Source organism: Danio rerio, chromosome 12 (assembly GCF_049306965.1).
Source record: "Danio rerio strain Tuebingen ecotype United States chromosome 12, GRCz12tu, whole genome shotgun sequence".
Lineage (NCBI taxonomy): Eukaryota > Metazoa > Chordata > Actinopteri > Cypriniformes > Danionidae > Danio > Danio rerio.
Window position 1 is genome coordinate 36,920,001 of NC_133187.1, and position 17,913 is coordinate 36,937,913.

General features: G+C 35.0%; 1 protein-coding gene and 1 long non-coding RNA gene across 8 annotated transcripts in view; one reads left to right on the forward strand and one right to left on the reverse strand.

Annotated features, from left to right (window-relative positions):
- Positions 1–13,857, forward strand: part of qki2 (QKI, KH domain containing, RNA binding 2) — a 70,576-nt gene extending 56,719 nt beyond the window's left edge. The window contains exons 6-8 of one of the 7 annotated variants that reach the window (XR_011017329.2): positions 1,959–2,258; positions 4,212–4,979; positions 9,461–13,440. Coding sequence is in view for 5 of the 7 variants with exons in the window: in XM_021480038.3 (XP_021335713.1) it covers positions 1,959–2,258; positions 4,905–4,979; positions 9,461–9,477 (392 nt within the window). In the remaining 2 variants the exon portion in view is untranslated. 7 annotated transcript variants of the gene reach the window in all.
- Positions 11,981–17,913, reverse strand: LOC141376847 (uncharacterized). Its single transcript, XR_012388108.1, has 2 exons — positions 16,105–17,913; positions 11,981–16,070 (listed from the first exon to the last, which is right to left on the reverse strand). It is a non-coding gene; the product is annotated as an uncharacterized lncRNA (long non-coding RNA).

Consider the following 17,913-nt stretch of genomic DNA (forward strand, 5'->3'; position numbering starts at 1 on the left):
GGGAATGGTATAATAACATCCCGAATGTCCTCTTTGTATTGTTCTCATGTGACCATAAAATAACCAATATGGAAAGTTATTATATGACCAACAGAAGACTATATAAGAATGTTATATTAACATGCCAAACTCCAATCCCAAGTTAACCCCAAAGATCCAGACAAGACAAGAATAAACTTGTAGTTACTTGCAAAAGAATATTGTCTGCAGCATGAATATTCTCTGGCTGTCTGCCATCTTTGCCCCAATGTACTGTATATTGTACCTAACATACATTTTTTTATACATGCATACAGTAGTATTTAAAGGCATATAAAGTACAATGTATATATCATACAGTATATCTAATGTATGCATTTTAAAATTATGTTAGCATCATCTCTGTGATTGAATTAAAGCACACATCTTGTATAAATTCTTGTACAAAAATAAATAATATAATAAGTAAACTCTTGTATAAAAATATTTGCGGCATCATTTTATTTTGATGGTTTCTTAAGCGCATTTGTTGAATTTAAGTTACATTGCATCTACATGCCAACTAATTCTCATTAGATTATAAGTATACTCTTAAGTTGGGGTTATGGTATATTGACATGTACTTGCAAAGTTTTTTATATTCAGTTAAAGGAGCTGTCTGTTGAAGGAGCAGATCAACAGATATTAAGCAGACAGTCTACTTAGGCCCCGTTTACACTAATACATTTTAGTTTTAAGAAGATCTGCGTCCACACCAGCGTTTCTGAACAGCTCTCCGTCCACACTACATCGCTGGAAAAGCACATCACGTGACCACACACACACACACACACACACACACACACACACACACACACACTCACACTCTAATGTGCACTGCAGCATATCTACCGAGATGAGAGCTGCACACTGGACTGTTAAACATGGATTTACCGATGGATCTAATCCTAAATATTATTTGTTAAACATAATATTTAATTCATCTTGTTGTCAATATCTAACAACATAATCCCCGACTTTGGTCTTTTGAATCTATTACTTGTTCTCAGTTAACGTGTCCTGGCTGAACGCTAAGATAAGTTAATATAATAATTAATGTAACCGCGTACACTGATTCTGCACATTTGACTGATTGCTTGCATTTATTTCCTATAATGTATAAGCTTGTTGTAAGGTATACTTTTATAATTGCCGTTATTGATTATTAAAACTGATTTTCAGCAAAATAGATGGTTTATATTTTCAATGAAAATGAAAGGAGGCAGTAATGTTATAGGGCTCCTTTTTGTTTATAAATATCCATACAGTGAAGATGATGGTCATATACAGTAAATATGTAGTTACACGATGCCTCAACTATTTTGGTGTCTGCTAAGTTGCTAATATCAAAATGTAAATAGGCAGTTCCTTAAATCATGTTTTCATTTTATTGTTAAGAAAGTGAAACGGCGTAGCCAGGATGATGTGAATGAGGTTGTACAGTACATAGTTGCCTTTGAAGATTTACCCGACGTGTCCCTGGGAGTTTGTTTTACATATCAGTCTGAACTTGTAAGGAATGGATGCAAGACTGAACTGTGTGTAGGCTGCCTAATATTAAGGAAACAGCCCCAATTAGATAGGCGAATGTCTGTAGCCCCGACTCCGTTTTCAGATGTCTCCGTTTTCCCCCATCCACACTTAGATGGAGCAGCAGCATTTTCAAATGAAAATGGCCTCTTCAGCATTTTCAAAATGCTCTGTTTTCGGCACAACTCTGGCGTAGTGAGGACGGATGGCATAACCATAGCAAAACTGTGTTTTAAAACTAAAGCATATTATTGTAAACAGGGCTTAGTTAACAAAATGTGCAATAGGGACCATCAAAATAAAGTCTTGCCATATTTGCTACCAGTTTACTACTTGAAAAGATAAAACTGACCCATTCCCCTCACATGTTCTCTGTATTTGCTCTTTTGTGTCTCTATTTTTCTGTTTAGCAGCCTTAGCCTTCTCCCTGGCCGCCACAGCACAGGCTCCCCGCATTATGACTGGCCCCACACCGGTGATGCCCAACGCGGCCCTGCGCACCCCTGCCCCCACCGCCCCCACCCTCATGCCCCTCATCCGACAGATCCAGACGTCTGCCCTCATGCCTACGGGCACACCTCACCCCACCGCCACCCTCCTGCCCCAGACCCCAGAGTCCGGCATCATCTATGCACCCTATGATTACCCCTACGCCCTCGCCCCTGCAACCTCCATTCTCGAATATCCTATTGACTCCAGTGGTGTTTTAGGTAAGACGTTTGGTCATTGGTTGTATATGTAAACCTATTTTGTACAGATGATGCATTTAATGGGGTTTAGAGTTCAAGCTGGGCGGTATGCCATACTAGTGATTTTGCATATATAAGAGTTAATAGTTCATGTAAATTTTATTTTTTTTATTTATTATGTTTTGTTCATATATTATTGTGTAATATGTTTTTTACTTAATATATTAAAAAATAGATATTTCATTCATTTATTTATAAATTTTCCTTTGGTTTAATCCTTTTTTATTAATAATAATTATTAAATAATAATAATAATAATAACAAATATAACAACAACAACAACAAAACTAATAATGAGAATAATAATATATGGTTGTAGATATAGACATGTTATGTTTCTTGTTTATATATTTTGTGTCTAAACACACACACACACACTCACATACACGTACTCATTAGGGCTGCACAATATATTGTTTTAGCATCGATATTGCAAAATAATCATTCGCAATAGTCACATCAAATGATCTGCAATGTCAAGTTCAGTTTTCAGTTTATTTATCCCTCAGAAAGTTTGAGTGGAATTATAGCGGACCAGGAACCATATTGTAAGTGATTGTGGAGTTTAATCTTAATAAACTGAAAGAGTGCATGTTTGATTTAAAGGCAAGTCCTTGAAATAATTTGTGTATAAAAAAAAATGAAAACAACTTAACTTATATACAGTAAAGAATATGTAATTTTATTTGCTTACAATCAATCATTCAATTAATAATACAGTTAAATAAAAAGAATACAAGTAAAATAAAGCAAATATAATAAAAATAGAAATAAATGTATGCAGATTATCTGGCCTACGAAAGCATCCCAGTCAATATAATATTATGAGTTCTTTCCAAATTGAGCTATTCAAGTGATCCGGTGAAAGTATTACATTCATATCACAATAAATATTGCAGAAAAACTAAATATCGCAACGTAAGATTTTTCAATTATTGTGCAGCCCTAATAAATAAATATTATTTATATATATATTTACAGTTGAAGTCAGAATTATTATTTGTTTAATTTAGATTAGAATAAAAACAGTTTTAAATCTTTTAAAAACTATTTTAAGGTCAAAATTATTAGACCCTTTAAGCTAGATTTATTCAAGCTCGATATTCAACAGAACAAACCATCACAATACAGTAACATGCCGAATTACCCTTACCTGCCAAGTTAACCTATATAACCTAGTTAAGCCTTTAAATGTCACTTTAAGCTGTATAGAAATGTCTTGAAAAATATCTAGTAAAATATTATTTACTGTCATCATGGCAAAGATAAAATAAATCAGTTATTAGAGATGAGTTATTAAAACTATTGTGTTTATAAATGCGTTGAAAAAATATTATCTTCATTAAACAGAAATTGGGGGAAAAATAAACAAGGGGGCTAATAATTCTGACTTCAACTGTATATATGTAATATTTTACTGTAATATATATATATATATATATATATATATATATTTATATATATATATATATATATATATATATATATATATATATATATATATATATATATATATATATATATATATATATATATATATATATATATATGTACATTTTCACTGTTAACTATTAACACAAACTTTTACCAAATTTGCTACTTTTGATAATTAGTAAGGTATTTACATGTAAGTGTAGGTACTGGGTAGGAATAAGGGATCTTTAATATGGTCATGCAGAATTAGGCATTAATATTTGCTTTAGAAGTATAATAAATGGCCAATATGCAATTTACACCAGTAAATAGTAAGAATCAAACTAAAGTGTGGCCTATTTTTGGTTCATTGAACCCATGGTTTTAGGTTTTATTAGATTTTTCTTCCTGTGTGTATACCGCCCAGCCTAGTTTAGATAACACAATTTGCTTCGAGATCCTCCAGTAGACTAACTCCAGCGTTCTGTCTTGTCCTTGTAGGTATGGCTTTCCCGACAAAAGGCTAGTACAGCTCAGGGGTTTAACACAGTCTTCAGCCCATACGAGTGTTAAAAATGCTTTGCTTTACAGCTGCCTTGGGACAAACAAACAAACAAAAAAAAAAAAAGACAAAACAGCAAATGGAAAAAACTGATATTCTAAGAAACAAAAGACTAAAGATCATTACTACTCATGTTTACACTGGTCTTGACTTATTCATAGATTAAAAATGGATATTCTCAGATAAATCCTGCTAATTAAGCCTCATTACATTCCTCTGTTTGAAAAGTAATCTATATTTGTTTAGCTTGTAATATTTGTATTACTTCTGTTTCCCGCTACTGTATCTTAGATGTTTAGAGAGTGATCAGTATTATTGCTAATATAACATGCTTGTGAAAAACCTTCTCCATGAAATAGCCCGTAGTGAATGAACCTTTGTATCGAGAGAAATACAAGGGCTGTGCGGTCATTGTATAAATTGTTTTGATGGAAATATGCCACATTTACTGAAAAAGGTCAATGATGTGTTTTCACTATGATGGGCCCTGGAGAAAAGGTCACTTGTGCCTTGAAATTTGGTCTTACAAGCCTTGTTTGTGAAACCGTTTTACGTGTGAAGTGTAGTGTTAATGTATTTTGATGAATAATCTGTTAATTCTTGTTTTGTTGGCAATGTTGCGCTCTGAGCAGGTGCAGTGACTACTAAAGTACGAAGGCAGGATATGCGCGTCCATCCTTACCAAAGGGTAGTGACCGCAGAACGAGGTTAGTTTAGCTCCAGTGTTCAAACTATGCTCTGTGTGTGTGTGCGTGTTTGTACTTTTTGTTCTTCAGTTTGCTGATTACACCGTCTGTTTCATTGCATCTCACACAAGAACTGATTTTAGTCATTTGTAACCTGCCAAACAACAACAAAAAGCATCATTTGAGATTTCAGTGTTGCTGTTATCAGGTATAACACATGCCAGTCAGACTGCGCAGGCTTTGTTTACTCACTAAACCTAGAAATGCATTGAAACTGTAGGTGTCATCAGCTTACTTGCCTCATTTTTTTTGAACATGTTCTTGAGGTCACTGAAGCAATGGTTAAAACAAAAGAACATTCTGAATGATTTAGTAGGTTTAAACATCCTGTGAAAGCTTATAATAACATTCCAAACTTAGAGATTTACACTCTGTTTCAGAATCTAGCGAGCTGCCTTTATAGATAGCAAAGTATATTTCATTTTCTGCTGAAAGTACTCGTCACATTTACATTGTGGATTTGTCTAATTTATGTTATAGAGCAGTGTTTCTCAACCATGTTCCTGGAAGACTACCAGCTCTGCACAATTTCTTAATCTAAAGAAGCTTTTATGGTATAAAAGGTTCCATAGGTATTAAAAGTTCTTCGTGGAACCATCAATCCCAATCAATAACCTTTATTTTTGAGAGTGTATGTAGCAAGTGGACAGGGCTGAGAGATGTGGAACGGGATGAGGCCGGTGCTTGGGTGATAGTGTGAAGAACCTGTGTCTTCCTCGAGTCCCACAGAGGAGCCCTGGCTTATAAAAGGAGGAGAGACAGTTATGGAAGACCAGAGAGCACCAGGCCTGGACACTTTTTTTATTGAAACAAGTTTAGATGGACACCTTGGCATCGGGAAGGAGGAGGCGGAGAAACAACAAACTTTTAAAAAAAAATTTAATAATGAAAATGTAAAACAAACAGACAGCAGCTGCTCGTTGAGACTGCTGCCAAATTGAAAGCAAAAGTAAAACAAAGTGTCCAGGTCTGGTCCTCTCTCGTCTTCCACTGCTCTATCTGCTCCATTTATAATCCAGAGCTTTCCCTGGGACTCACACAGGTGCTTCACATTATCACTCAAGCTCGAGCCTCATCCTGTTCGCACGACTCTTGGCCCCACCCACTCGCTACAGTGTAGAGCACTCACATGGCAAAATAACCAAATACCATAAAACGTGGGGATTGCGAATATATCGGCAGCCAAATCTGCCCATAAACCATTAAGGTTGTTATTATTATAGTCAGATACAAAAAGTAGTGTCAGCGCTAACATTCTTAGACTTTAATTAGCATTACTATAAATAGAATATACAAATGCTACAAAACATGTAGGGATGCACACTATATATCGGCAACCATATTGGTGTTGGCCGATAAACACTTTATGTTAAGGTTATTGTTATATTTGTTAAAGTGGATAAATTACAGCTTGATAAATTGCATATTTCTGTTTGTTTATTTACTTCATATGTATGCATTGGTGCCTTTCATATGACATGCATAATTCAAACTGCAAAAAATAAATGTATTTACTTTATTGTAAATAAATGATATTTGAAAAAGAGAGATCTAAATGTTTCCATGCAGTCTGCTTGTTTTATGTAGTTAAGGTGTTCAAATAAAATCAGTGTCTGTTGTTTTTATTTGCTTTTTTTTTGTAATAAGGATAAAAAAATCTTTTGAAATTATCGGTATATAAATCGGTTATCGCACTGGCCATAATTTCCTTATCAGTGCATCTCTAATGACATCAACAATTAAAATAAAGTGCGTATTTTTTATCATATCAATACAATTGAGTGCATTGCCATTTAATTGAAATGCATACATACAGACTTTAGGCCAAAATAAATCAACACGAGCTTTCCCATTTAAAATGTGCCTTAAAATACTTCCTCTGTAGGCAGCTCACTAGGTTTTGGAACAGACTGCTGTTATGATCTGAAAACTTCAGCACTTACATGAGTTGTATTTTGAACATGACCTGAAGCTTGGTGGTGGATGTCTGTCGATTAAAAAAAAATAAAGCTAGTGTTAGAACCACTTTGGGTTCAACGAACCTTCATGGAGCAAAACTGACTTTCCACGATGCTCCGTTACACTGATGACATTGTAAGGACCTTCAGTCTCACAGTCAATGAAGGGTAATGGAGCCTGCCTGTTTGTTTGCTTCGTTTATTCCCTCATTTTTCATTCCTTTGATATCTTTACTCAATTTTAGCAAATTTGCAAGTCGTTTTTATGTCGCTTAAGAACATTAGTGTCCGTTGAAACATTTTTCGGCAGCTTTTAAAGAAGTTTTGGGTTATCACTTTCTGAATAATAGAACAACTGAACAAGATTTAGCGCTTGGAAGATTTTTTATGAGGTATCATCTGATGTGATAAAGCATAATCTTTATTTATCATAGCAAAACAAGCATAAGTATAAGATGAGCTAGATTGGAATACAATGTCAGTTATCCTTAATACAGATTTATACTTCATATTTATAGAGAAAATTCAGTACTGCATATTATTTCAGCCTTGTTATACAGATATTTTCCCTTTATGCTCTGATTTATAAAGATTGCTTCTGGAGTGTTTGGAATATTTGCTCATAGTTTTTTTTATTTATTCATTTTTACTGCAGTTTTATGTATAGTTCTTTTTTAAACCTTTTTTTTAGGTTAAACGCTTTTTTCATTGAGCACATTCATGACAAACTCTTTCAAATGCCTTAAATGGAAATAAACTGGATCTAAGGGAATTACAGCACCAGCTTTTTAAAGACAGCTGTAATGAAGCTCATTTAAACTCATATTACAGAAACATTGATGTGCCAAAACTGTACATATAATACTTATGACTCCTGAAAAAAACTGTAAACGTGAGAAATCTACTGATCAATATAAGTGAATTTGACATCTGTCAAGATTTTAACATGTCAATTTAATAGACCAATACAACTGACCAGTTTAATGCATAACAATTGTGAAATTGCACAACAAAAGTCAAATCTATCTCGTCTGACTTACTGATCACAAGCCACGGAAATATCTCTGAGAGTTTGTAAAATGCGTTGGATGAAATGTGAATGGATGAATGTTCCTGGCTTGTACAGTGTCACATGAGATTGGTTAGACAGTTATGAAGGTTAGGACTTGATTGAGAGTGTTAAGTTATCATAAGCACTACCTTGATTCATAAAGGTTTGCTTATATGATCCCTTAAACTCTCCATTCGAGAAATTCCTCATCATAAAAAATATATATGGCACAAATATTTTGCACTGAAGATTTTTCTTTTAAATCACCAGCTCCAAGTCTGCGCTACTCAGACAGAGCAAAGTGAAACAAGAAAAAAAATGAAACAGCAAAACCTCATGAGATGTTAGGATGTTTATCAAGGCGGGACGGTCACACACTGTGCCTGCCTGTTAGCACAAGAACAACAGAAGGAATATTCCATTTTTGGTTTGTTTGTTTCTTGTTTGTCGGTTTGCAGTAAGCTTCTTTTGTTTTGTTTTTTTGTCAAATGTATGGAACATTAGTTATTGTGCGTGATGTAAGCAATATGTTTAACTATAAAGCAAGAACATTTATGAAATTCTATTGTATTTGTAAAAATGAATAGGGAATTTATTCTAGTAAGCTTAGAAAACAATGCCATGTATTTTCCTTTCCTTTTTTTCTTCCATAAGGGGTACATTTTGTTTTTAGGATGTCGTACCTATAAGTTATATATGCGAACCAAGTAGAATTGTGTTTCTAATTGTTTTTCTTGTGTTGTTTTAGCTCTAAATTTCAGCCAATGTGCTTTAGTATATCATTCTGTTTGATTAGCATTCTGTGTTTTTATTTTGTACATAGTCAAATTTTAAAGGCAATAAAATTTGAGTAAAAAAAAAAACCCACCAGATGTTTGGTTTTGTCTAGAAATCTTTTTGAATAGCCTGTCGCTCTCTGGTTTTACTTCTCTCGTCACACATCTCTGTAACTACTCACGAATCCATATCATTACCACTAGCAGCTTTGTGGCTTTGTATTGAAGCAGCACATTAATGCTTGATAGCAGTCAGACAATTCCTGCATCTATTAATCCGGGATCGCTCCCCTTTTACATCTTATTCCAAAACGCCAAACACTATTGACTGCCATTAACCATTAAGTGCTGTTAGTTTAATTCGTAATGACTCTGTAATTGATTCGCCTCTTTGCTTCTTTAACCATTTTCACCTGGGAGATGGGTTCTGGAGTGAAATCATGAGGACGCTTCATGATTTCACCGTTAATGTAGACAGTTTTCTCTTACAGTAGCTGTAATTAGTAATGTCATATTGTCATCCAACCGTCACTAGCTGAAACTAATCTCCTTCTCTATCTTTTTTTCTTTTGTGTCCTTTTATGTCCTTTTATTTATTTATTTTCGTTTCCCCCCTCTGTCTGTCCATTTTTTTTTTTTATTTCTCTAACAACCCAGCCGCCACCGGCAACTAACCAATGACCCTCTGAACTCTTCACCCAATGATGACCTGACCATTGCCTGCCTGCTGACCAGTTCTCTGGCTCTCGTCCTTCGCTTCTATGTTTTGGCGGCCTGCTGGTGAGCCCAGAAGCAGCTTTAATTCGCTTAACACAGCCCAGAAGCCGTGATGGCCCCACGCCATCACCCACAGAACCGAAATGCTCCCCTTCTCAAACTGAGGATCTCCTCGGCCAGGTGACCTGGGCTTTCAAAGCCTGCACTGAAGTTTTATAGCAATAACGCTGTCGGGGGGGCGACAATTAAAAATCCCACTTTCACATGCACACACTGCATAAACACCAATCTTTATGGTTTTTTTAAATTAATTGAGCATAATGTCTAAACTGTGTCAGTTCAGCCCAAAATGAACATATCACCTCATTAAACGTCTGCACATCCAAAGAAATAACATATAAAAAAGTGATTAATTGATATCAGTTGAGAAGTTTAATTTAGTTCCTACACTGTAAAAAAAATCCTGGTCTGATGTTTAAGTTGAATCAAATGAATCTTATGAGTGTACTGAACTTATGTTAAACAATCCTAAAACAGCTTGCATAACTTAAGTTAATCATGATCTAATTTAATTTTATAAGTTACAATGAACTAAAGCATATGCTATCATAACAAACTGATCACATAATTTTACAGTGTAGTCTTTTATGTATTTGTCATGAATCAGTATCAGTTCTTAAAGGGATCGTTTACCCAAAAATTAAACTCGCCCTCATGTTACAAATCAGTTTCTTTATTCCATTGAACACTAAGGAAGATATTTTGATGAAAGTGCACTGCACTGAAAAAAGATTATTCTTTGAACCAATGCTGAAATAAGTTGACTCGACTTAAAATTGTATAGCAATTTGCTGTAGAGCTTTTTTTTTTTGTTGACTTAACTGGAATTGAGTCAGTGCAGTGCTTGGGTGAAAGGTTGAGTCAACTTAAAACTGTAAAGCAACTTGCTGCAGTTGAGTCCACTTTTTTACAGTGAGTAGCCATTGACTAGCATACACTGTAAAAAGCGATTAGTTAAAAAAGGCGAGTAAACTCATTGCCTTCAAATTATTAAGTAAATAAATTACGTGCATAATTAGAAACATTAAGTAACCTTGTCTAAGTTACAGCATAAATACTCAATTTAAAAATCAATTTGTCATTTTTAAGGCGATGGGTTTACTCACTTTTTAAAGTAATCACATTTTAAAATGTACACTGTAAAAAGCAATAGCTTAAAAAAAAGAGAATAAACCCATCACTTTAAAAATGACAAGATGAATTTATTTAAGAAATGTAACTATTTCTGGGGTGACTTAGAAGTGTTAAGTTGACTTATTTTTTTTATAATTATGCACATAGCTCATTTACTTAACTTGAAGGCAATGGGTTTACTCACTTCAACTAATCACTGTTTTACAGTGTAGTTGGAACAACAAATACTGTAGAAGTCAGTGGTTGTGTCTTGATTTTTAGACAACACATTACTAAAGTTTTAACCTAAGAAGAGTTATGAAATTGTTTGGTTTGGGATATATTTTTTCCAATCACAACAAAAGAAAAGATTGTTAATCTAATCAGTTGTCATTTTCAGATATTTTGTCATTGGTGGAAATGTTATCGAAATTTTGTTGAATTAAACAAATATTAACATTACCCCACCCAATTAGCATATTTCGCACCACTCATCCAACAAGGGCATGTTTTGATACTTTTCAAAAGTTCCATCTTTCAATTCTTCCAATTTTTGGGGGAAATTCAGGCTTGATGTGGCATGACAGATTTCTGTATATTCATGTCTCAATTCCAATGACAACACTGAGTAAATTAACCATTCAACCTGGATGATGTAACAGCAGCCATATTGTGCCAGACTGCATACCACTCACCATCTGATTGCTGGAGAGGAGACAGAGTGATGAACCCAATTCTGATATGGGGATGGTTAAGAGGCCATGATGTACAGAGGCCATTGAGCAAATTTGGCCAGGATGCCGGGTGTTAAACCCCTACTCTTTTTATCCTCATCCTGGGATTTTTAGCAACCACAAAGAGTCAGGACCTCGTTTTAACATCTCATCCAAAAGACAGTGCTCACTAAGCAGTATAGAGCCCCCTTCACTATACTGGAGCATTAGGACCCACACAGACCGCAGGTTGAGTGCCCCCTGCTGGTCTCACTAACACCACCTTCAACAGCAACCTAGCTTTCTCATGTGGTCTTCCATCCAGGTACTGACCTAGCGCTGCTCTGCTTTGCTTTAGTGGGCAATAATTATGGGCATTAATTAATCAATATTTCAACCAAGGAAAGATGTCAAAAGTAGATTTCAAATTGTGTATGTCATTACATTTAGCATCTTGGGTGAATAAATGATGACAGAATTTTCATTTTGGGCTTAACTGACCCTTTAAACACTGTTAGTGCACTGCAGTTCTCAAAACAAAACAAAAAAAAAAACATCCTGAAGTGTTAAAAAAAACCCAGCAGTTTACTTTTGGACCTTTTAATGTCCACAAGGGATGTAAAAGCCATGCTTGCCTACCAGCGTTTTCTTCAGAGAGCTGTTGAAAGCATCCAGACACAAGTGTACAAACGCTGAACATCGATCAATATGTTTTTAATACGAGGGTGCTGCACAGGATATATCTATATTTTTCACAAGTGATCCTTTTGTATTAAAAAAAAGAAACAGTATTGTCAAAATGTGATGAACAAGCACCGTTTATTTCCTAACGAGAAATTTTAGAGACCAAAATGGTGTCTTTTTTGTTTTTGTTTGAAAAAATAAAATGGAAGTGCCTTATTTTACACAATATCATCGATTACGAACAAGTATGAATGTCCATCAACGTGTTACATATGCCAACATATCAGGTATTTCTGTTCAATTCCTCTTTATCTGTGATCATGAAAACGAGGTGTACAGAAACTTTGTATGTGCATTTTATTTACAAATAATAATGATTAATGGAGTTTCACCCTGTCACACTACATTGGGGTCCTTTTATGCTTGCAATCTGTTTGTATTTGATCATGTATGTGTCCATGCTCTCTAATATGTTGTTACTATATGAAGCCCCATCGTTATGAAACTTGTTACTTGGTTTCACTATTTTACATTTATATCTCAAGGAGCATTTATTCAATTCAGCAGGTCGATCATTATAAAGGTTTAGGGTTAATTAATACAGAACTCTATTAATAATTCAGAATTGAGGTGTAACGGGAGAGTGTTTGTGTGCGGACATGTCATATTTCTCAATATCTTCCTATGCAATTTGTTCATTATTGTTTTAATGGTTAAAGTTTCTTCAGTTGGTCTTCCGGTTACTTTTACAGATCTCTCTTGAACAATGAAACTAAAAGCATGTTAACACAAATATGATTACATTTTGCGATTCGGTTTTCATAACTAGATATTGAGAAGATACATCTCTTTTTTTGTGATAATATTGGTTGTATTTATGCAAAGCAAATTGAATTTTTTTGATATTTGAGGTTATGATGCAATTGCATGTCTTTTTTTTTATAGTAACATGAAGGTTGCTAAAGGAAATATCCTGCCAATACATTTGATGCATTGAGTTTTTCCAAGGATGTCAGCTTGACCAGGAACTGGAGTTATTTGTTATTGTGTGTGTGTGTGTGTATTTTTTTTAATTAAGTGTTTGCTTTCCATGCAGTATTACTATAGACTGATGTGTGTCGATGTGTGTGAGCATATGCGTTTACGGGTGATTGTGTGAGTGAGTGTATATGTATTGTACATGCCAATGAACTGCAACTCCCATTATTATTGTCTCTTTTTTTTGCAAACCCAAGCAGCTCCCTGCATTGGAAATTATACAGTCCTATTTATAACCATTGTAACATTTTATAATGTATTTTTCTATCATATTTTGTATGTGAGAAATAACATTAAATCACATTTCCAGATATGAACAGTATGCCTTATTACAAAAAAAATGACATGAAAGACCTATTTTTTCTCTCCATGATGATATAATTCATGGGTGATGGAAAATGCAAAACCCCATTCGATGAACAACATTATTTTATTCTGAGCAAGTCATCATTATTTGCTGGTTTGTCCAGCCGATTTGAATGTTATCACTCGATTGAATGGCTGTTATCAGTGGTTATCTGCTGATAGATATGGGCCAGTAGGGGCTTTTTGCGCCTACTAGTAGGCTCAGAAGGCTGTTACCATCAATCCACGTGGTTAATCAGCTATAGATCACATATGGCTGCGGCCGGAAATTGACGAGAATTATTTATATTATCTATTAAATTTCCCATACTGTAAATACCTCATTACTTCAACTTAAATGGAACAAGTTCACAGTACTTGGATTAGTTTTTTTTTTAACTCAAATGTTTTGTTGCAGTCAGTTTCCTCAAATGGTTTGAGTTGGCTTAACTTTTTTGGCTTTTACTGTACTCAGTTGGTTTGAGTTCTCTTCATTCATTGGGTTTTACTTTGCTCAAATTGCTTCGTTTACTCAAATGTATTAAGTTCACAGCACTTATAAGGATTCGTTTTTTAACTTAAATGGTTTGTTGCAGTTGGTTTCCCCAAATGGTGTGAGTTACCTTAACTTTTACAGGTTTTTTTTTTAACTTTGAATTTTACAGTGCATTAATTGTATTTTATTAACATCTACCCCTACCCCAACTCAAAACCCAACCGTCACAGTAATGTAAAAACAGATCTGAGTCTGGAGTCTTTTCCATTAGTTTAGCTGGTTAGCCATGATAATTATTTATTAAAATTCTCATTAATTGTATCATATTAAGGTCTACCCCTACCCCAACTCTAATCCAACTATCGCAGTAATGTAAAAACATATCTGAATCTTGAGTGTACAGTGCATTTCGTTGCCTTGTACATGTGTAATGACAATAAAGCTGAATTTAATCTAATCTCTATTAGTGTAACTGATTAACCACGATAAATATTTATATTATTTATTAATTTTCCCATTAACTGTATTTTGTTAATGTCTACCCCTACCCTAAACCTAACCGTCACAGTAATGTAAAAACCAATCTGGATTTGGAGTCTTCTTTATTAGTATGGCTGATTAACTCAATGCAATCTCACGGTAATTAGTAACTTTTTGATTTAGTGGATAATTCGTATGAATTTGTACGATCTGATTTGTACAATTTAGTACGATTTGCTTATCACCCAATGACAGTTGGGGTTTGGGGTGGGGTTGGGTGCCACGCCTCCTTTTTAAAATTGTGCATTTTTGTACGACTGAACTCTACTGATAAAACGTAAAATACTTGCGTTTCCTCGTGAGATCAGGCTGGATTAACTATGTAGATGGATGATAACAGCCTTCTGAGCCTACCAGTATGCACAAAAGGCCCCTACTGGCCCATATCTAACAGCTGATAACCACTGATAACGTCAATTCAATCAAGTGTTAACATTCGAAGCGGGTGGTTTGTCATTGTTGCTTTGCCTCTGTGCCTTCCTATGTAAAATTGTAAGCTATTAACCATATCTAGATATATAATTTGATTAATCTTTTCTTGCCGATTGTACTAACGTTTGATGATTTCTATACATTAACCCTGTCAATAATTTCTTTTGTCTGCTTTGAATCTTTTAGAACATGATTGTGTGACATTAAGCAGAAGAGTGTTTTACTGACTGAAATATGCCTGACTAAACTCTGTACTGAGAAGCAATAGCAGAATATTAAAAATCATAGATTTACAAAAGAAACTAACTTGGTCGCTCTTTCTCTTGTGCTTTTTTTTTATATATATATGTGCCCGAACACTTTGCCTACTAATCTAATCTGATTCTGGTCTGCTGTAGATAATGGACAAGATCTGTGTCCAAAATTTTATGCGGTTTAATGGGGTATATGCACACAGACTTTAAATTTCAGGCAGCCAGCCTCAGTGCTTCCGGTGAACTGTCGTTTCATTGTAAAATTGACCCATTTAAGGTCTGATTTCTTTAAAAATCTGTGATCTTCACTCCCTGATAGATATTCAATATAAAGTAGGTCTCAGACCAGACAGGAAGCACTGTGGTAAGGCAAGGCAAGGCAAGTTTATTTATATAGCACATTTCATACACAGTGGCAATTCAAAGTGCTTTACATAAACGGGAATAAAAGAGACAAGTATAAATAAAATAGAAACAAATAATATAAAATGAAAACAGTGTAAAGACAGTTTTTCCATATGCCCAAAAACCGGTGTATCCAACGCAATCTTATGGTAATTAGTAACTTTTTGATTTAGTAGCTATTTCGTATGAATTTTTATGATCTAATTTTTACAATTTAGTACGATTTGCTCATCACCCAATGACGGTTAGGTTAGGGGTGGGGTTGGGTGCCACGCCTCCTTTTTAAAATCATACATTTTCGTACACTGAACTCGTTTGAATTCCAAGAGTGGAATTAGCTACTAACCTGACAAAACGTAAAATAGTTCCTCGGGAGATCAGGCTGGTGTATCACATTTTCTCATTTTACTCTGGGACTTCCCCATTCTGGTGATCACCCCCCTCTGTGGACTTTTTCAGTACCTAATAATCTATTGGATGTCTCCAACAGATTCGATTTTTCACCTAAGATTGAAAAGTTAAGCTTTACAGCTCTAATTACGTGCCCGCCAATTTCAGCTTCCTTTTATAAGTAAATCGCATGGCCCCTGATTTTAACCTCCTCCTAAAAGTACATCGCTTTAGCTAGCCACACGTAATAAAAGGTCTTGATCTCAGTCAGGCACCATGGACTTTAACCCCCCCCACAATTATCTGTGGCGAGTCATCGTCTCGGATCTCACTTATATTAATTACGATGCTTCCCCACAGAGACAGATGTACCAGAACGTTGACAGCCCAAGTTAAAATTTTTAACTGCCCAATCAGATACATGAACAGGAATAAGAGAGACAAGTAAATAATAATAATATAAAAACTGATTAAAATGTGTTAAAACAGGTTATAAAAGAATGAAAAAGAAATGAAAGACAATAGTGTGATCTGTCAGACATAGCACAGTGCTCATTCAGTAAAGGCACAGCTAAACAGATGGGTTTTCAGTCTGGATTTGAATGTGCCTAATGTTGGAGCACATCTGATCGTTATTGGAAGCTGATTAAATCCTATTTTCCCCTGCCATGTCTTTAAAATATGACAGTTTATTTTACCACAGTATTTTAAGTGGAGTTTCTGCGCTCGTCTGCTGCTCCTGATGGTGCTAGGTTGTTTACATGGTCTAATCTCGTTTTACGCTTAACTAAATGAATGCTTAAGTCTATTTAACTGAATGTATTTGTAATCGCATAACAACATCGATGCTGTAAAAGAAGCCGTATGAAATTGAAAATAGTCACGTTAAGCTTTCACCGGAAGCAAAAACATCATTATATCATTGGCTGAAAAACACTGTGCATACACTCCATTGATCATCCAGAACAAAGCAGCATTTAACATGAAAGGGACAAGATGATTATGGGGCAGAAAACAGCTGAAGAAGAAGTGAAATCTATATAAATTGTGCGGTTGTTTGAATTGGAAGGACGCCCACTTTATTATTCTCAATAGTTTCCATTGTGTGTGCTTGTTTTTTCTATCATAGCCATCTGTTAAACTGCTTTTCAGAGTCACCAAGAAAAGTGTATCCACAGATTACACCGGTAATTGTCTTTCAAAGCTGTCCATTATAACCAATGCGAAGTTTCCAGCTTCTCTCAAATGTGGAGGAAAACAAAAGAAGCGATCATTGTCTTTTGTTAAATAACTGGAGGTCAGTCTAATACCACCCACTAACTCCATGATTTTTCAGCTGTGCACATCATCACTGCCTAACTATAGTAACAAACATCACTTCCTCATAGAAATCAGAGGTCGTGACAACAATTTCAGTTTACCTCATGATTCAATGCTGAGAGGAACTATCGTGAAGGAAACAGATAAGGCTCAATAACCTCCGCAAAACTGCTTTTCGTTTTTTCTGAACATTCGCACGTCGTTTTAATGACTTGCTGTTGTGTGTAATGGTCTGTGTTTAGCTGATAATGCTAATCAGACTCTTTTAGCTCCCACAAGACCTCATCATGGCACCCAAGAGTCCTAGTTACTAGCTTTTGTTTCCTTTTCGGTTAATAGCAAAGTTGCCAGCCTACATTAAACAAATCTGCTCATATCCAAAAGAAGAGCTGAATCTGTGACCGTCACAGTCTGGCAACGAAGACTGCGGTTTAAAGGAATGACAAAATGAGCAGCAGTACTCTTTATTTTATTCTTAACTCATGCCGTTTTCAGATGGAAGGTCTTTAAAAACATGCTGCTACTGTCCATCCAGGTTGGTCATTTTATGTAGCCTAATTTGTGCATTTTTCATATAGCCATTAACTATAAAGTGTGGTTTAA